The 4,772-nt window shown below is 42.1% G+C and overlaps 1 protein-coding gene across 1 annotated transcript in view; it reads left to right on the top strand.

The window, feature by feature from the left end:
* The window catches only part of si:dkey-205h13.2, a 180,047-nt gene that overhangs the window by 141,500 nt on the left and 33,775 nt on the right, over positions 1–4,772 (top strand). The window contains exons 30-31 of the mRNA XM_043675395.1: positions 1,531–1,705; positions 1,813–1,910. Of these exons, the coding sequence (XP_043531330.1) occupies positions 1,531–1,705; positions 1,813–1,910 (273 nt within the window). The remainder of the gene's footprint in view (positions 1–1,530; positions 1,706–1,812; positions 1,911–4,772) is intronic.

The raw sequence follows: 4,772 nt of genomic DNA, 5'->3' as shown, positions 1-4,772 counted from the left end.
TTGAACCCGGGTCTCTGGCGCTGTGAGGCAGCAGTGCTAACCACTGTGCCATCGTGCCGCCCAGTTATTTATATTTCCTGACTACTTTTCTGTAAATTCTGTAATGCTGCTTTGATAAGTTTTTAAATTATGTCCTCCTGAGTATGTCATCTCTGAGTGCAGATGTGACATTCTCTCTGATTAGTAATGCAACTCCTCCACCTCTTTTCTGTTCCTCTCTATCTCATATAAAACAATGAAACCCTGGAGCCTTGAGCAGCCAGTCCTGTCCCCCTTTCAACCATGTTTCTGCAATTGCCATAATGTCATATTCCCATGATTCAGGCTCTAAGATCATCTGCCCGACCTATAATACTCCTTGCATTGAAATAAACATACTTCAGCCGATTAGTACCTTCACATTCATTTACCTGTCTCTGCCTGCCCTACTTTTCTCATTTACTGTTCCTAACATCCATCTTCCCCTCAATCCCTCCACTAGCTGACCTGCCACTTTAGTTCCTGCCCCCTGCCGCTGTAGTTTAAACCATCCTGAATAGTACGAGCAAGCCTCCCTGCGAGGATATCGGTTCCCCTCAAGTTTAGATGCAACCGTCCTTCTTGTATAGATCACCTCTGCCCCAGAAGAAGTACTAATGATCCAAGAGCTGAAACTCTGCCACCCCTGTGTCAGCTGTTTAGCCATGCATTCATCTGTCTCATCTTTCTACTCCTTGCCTCACTAGCATGTGGACCTGATAGTAACCCAGAGATTGCTACACTCAAGGTCCTGCTTTTCAGTTATTACATAATAAAAGTGTCCCCAAACTATAGCCCCTGCGGGATTCCATCATCATTGAGACTTTCTACTCTGGTCAGTCAGCCACTTCAACAATTTTGTCATACTGGCCCTGGTGAAATCCGTGATCTACACCCAGTCCTACTGCAGTGCAGAACAGCTACTTACATCCCCGCTGCAGTACTACTGGTAGACAGCCCTTCCCGTGATGCCGCTGATAATGGAGAGCCAAGCCAATTGTCAATCAGCTGTCTTAGGCAGGACTTCCTACTAAGGGCCAGAAGTTCTTCCCCAAGTGCATTCACAGCAAGTTGACCATTGATGGTTGTGAAGTAGCCATCTGGAACTGTGCTGGCCTATATAGATTAGCTATGTAGTTGGGTAGTTGAGGGTACAGTCATGACTACATAGCTCAGTGTGACCACTTTCAGTTGGATTCCAGCAATTACCACCTGCCCATTGACAAATGGATCTTATTTTGATTCATGTTGGTTTTGTATTAACAATAGACCTTAAAAAGGAGCTGAGAAAGGCTGGAAGGGGACAAGTAAGGTGGATCTATGTGGATATTATATACTCTGAATTTTCTTTGGCCATATTAGTTAAAACCAATTATTCTGTGCAATTTGTGGGCAGGTAATCAGCAGGACCCAATGTTAATGCTTCAGTTCTGCACTCATTGGACAAGATCCTTCAATCATACTTTTAAAACTATTGCTCAGAGGGTGCATTTCGTTTGTTGCATTAATTAGGCAGCTGCAAAACTGAGTGGTTTGATCGTGATAATCCATCAGGAAATGGTGATTATGAAGATCTTGTGAATCTGCAAAAAGAATATCCCGCTCAAATCTGCAGTAAGCCGACTGCCTGTGAAGTGGAGACGACATCAGGAGTTCCAGCCTCCGAAACTGGAGACAATATCCCTGAGTAAATATCAATTCCTGTCACCGATGTTGATGTTGTCACTTTATTTCAAATAGCATAAACTGTTTTGAAAATTACTTTGTCACATTGTCTGTTTCCACATTAAACAGGTGTAGTGTTTCTAGTGGATTTGCCTGTGTGAATGCAGAGCAGGATAATAGAAGCTGTGAAGATTACAGAATACGATTCACCTGCCCTGAGTCTTTTTGTAAGTACTGACCACCTGTAAAAGTTAAGTTATTGATATTTCCTGACTACTTTTCTGCAAATTATATAATGCTGCTTTGCTAAGTTTTTAAATTAAAAGCTGACGATACTCTGTTACTGGAGGTTATAACAGAATAATGCATAAAAGACCTACAATGCAATAAGACGCCAACATTCAAAGGACCGATATGACCATTATCCTGTCATTACAAAAGGTATAGAATATTAGCCAGCCACTTACATTCAGGGACAACAGCTGACTTAGCACAGTCTTCTATTAAGACACTTGTGAATAATTTCAATGAGAGCGTTCTAAACCTCAGATTTTAAGTTCCACAAGATCTGTTAAATAATGTAGATGTGCCTTTTGAATTCTGCAAAAACAACTGTTGCATTGCCTTTATCACTTCTTCTTTGCAGGAGAAGGACAGAAGGGTGCTCAAGATGCTAATCACGCTGTACCAGACTTAGAAAACATAGTCCCTTTAAGGCGTCAATTAGAGCAATATTGTCTTTCTGTGTGAAAGAGGTAATTTATGAAGATCTCATCCTCCAAAGACAAGAAAGGAGGAGGCTGCAAGGGGTGTTCTTGTGGGAGGAGGGGGAAGAGCGAGAGAAAGAACAGGTTTCAGAGGGGGTAAGGGGGAAGCTGAAAAAGAGAGCAGCTTTGGGTATGTGTAATAACATTAGTCTTCAGGAGATGTGTTCAGATGATATCTTCTTTGTATAGCTGTATCTATCAGTAATTTTGGAAAAAAAAATTTGGTTATTGACTCTGCCTTGTATAAATCTTGTATGATCTTGTATAAATTCAAGTACTGTGGTGCCTAAGAAATGAATGCTTTCCCTGTGCATTGTGGCTTTAGTCACAATGGGGCATTGATAATTGGGGATACTGATAAACTCTTATCATTCTGCTTCTGTGCAAGTCCAAATATCTTCATGTCAACTCAAATGTACAGAGTATATATTAGGGCAAGCTAGCAAGGAATATAAAAACAGACAATAGGAGCTTCTTTAAATCTGTAAAAAATGAAGAAAGAGGTCAAAGTGAACATAGGCCCCTTAGAAAAAGAGTCTGGGGAGATGGTAATAGGGAACAAGGAAATGGCAGAGGAGTTAAAGTTATTTTTATATCAATCTTTATGGTGGAAGGTGCTTTGAATATCCCATTAATGCTAAACAGTACAGGAGCGCAATTAAGTACCATCAACATCATTAAAGAAGTAGAATTAGAAAAACGAATCTGAGTCTAAAGGTAGATAAATCCCTTAACACTGATGACTTGCATCCTAGGATCCTAAAAGAGGCAGTAACATTGGTTGTAATTTTCCAAAAATCGTTGGATTCTGGAGAACATAGAACATAGAAAAATACAGCGCAGTACAGGCCCTTTGGCCCTCATATGCCTATCCCAAGAGGGAGAGTCCACCACTGCTACTGGCAGGGCATTCCATGAACTCATGACTCGCTGAGTAAAGAATCTACCCCGAACATCTGTCCTATACCTACCACCCCTTAATTTAAAGCTAAGAAGTACGAAAGGATTGGAAAAATGATAATGTGACAACCCTGTTCAAGAATGGAAAAAAGCAAAAATTGGGTAACTGTAGGCCAATTAGCCTAACATCTCTTGTTAGGAAAGTATTGGAATCAATTACTCAAGAAGTAATAGCAGAACACATGGAAAATCATAATCTGATCAAGCAGAGTCAGCATGGCTTCATTAAAGGGAAATCAGTCTGAACCAGAATGGATAGTAGAAGCAATATTTGCACTTCCAGAAGGCATTCGACAAGATACCTCACAAAAAGTTTATTTCATAAGATTAAGGCCTATGGTGATGAAGGTTTTATGTTGGCGTGGATAAGGAATTGGCCAATGCACATGAAACAGCAATTAGGGATAAGGATTCTTTTTCAGGTTGGCTACCTATAACTAATGGCTCCCCTTGGGGTCAGTGCTGGGACTGCAATTGTTCACAATGTATCTTAATGACTTGAAGGAAGGAAGCAAATGTATCGTAGCCAAATTTGTAGATGACACAAAAATAGATGCAAAGCAAATTGTGAAGGGGCTGCAGGAGAGACATCGATAGGTTAAGTAAATGGACAAAAAGTTGGCAAATGCAGTATAATACCAGAAAGGTTTGGAAAGAAGAGCAGAACAGGGGCGGCACGGTGGCACAATGGTTAGCACTGCTGCCTCACAGCACCAGAGGCCTGGGTTCAATTCCCGCCTCAGGTGACTGTCTGTGTGGAGTTTGCACATTCTCCCCGTGTCTGCGTGGGTTTCCTCCGGGTGCTCCGGTTTCCTCCCACAATCCAAAAATGTGCAGGTCAGGTGAATTGGCCATGCTAAACTGCCCGTAGTGTTAGATGAAGGGATAAATGTAGGAGTGTGGGTTGGTGTGGACTTGTTGGGCCAAAAGGCCTGTTTCCACACTAAGTAATCTAATCTAGAATATTATTTAAATGTTGAAAAGCTGCAAAAAGCAATACAAAGGGGCTTGGCAATATTTGAGCACACAATACATGAACATAGCACACAGGTGCAGCAGGTAATCAGGGAGACTGTTGGCCCTTTTTCAAGGGGTTGGAGTTTAAAACTAGGGAAGTTTTACTACAACTGTACAAGATGCTGGTGAGACCACATCTGCAGCGCTTGAGCAGTTTTGGTGTCCTTATTTAAGAGCTGATATTATTTCAGTTGAGTTCAGAGAAGGTTCAGTGGGAAGATCGCCAGTATGGAGGGATCGCCAGTATGTCACCACGTCTAACCCCGCCCCCACGTCGATCTCCGTCACGTCTAACCCCGTCCCCACGCCGATCTCCGTCACCACGCCCAACTCCGCCCCCACGCC

This window comes from Chiloscyllium plagiosum, chromosome 34 (genome assembly GCF_004010195.1).
Source record: "Chiloscyllium plagiosum isolate BGI_BamShark_2017 chromosome 34, ASM401019v2, whole genome shotgun sequence".
Taxonomy (NCBI): domain Eukaryota; kingdom Metazoa; phylum Chordata; class Chondrichthyes; order Orectolobiformes; family Hemiscylliidae; genus Chiloscyllium; species Chiloscyllium plagiosum.
The sequence above is the reverse complement of the archived record's forward strand: the minus strand, read 5'-3'. Positions and strand labels throughout refer to the sequence as shown.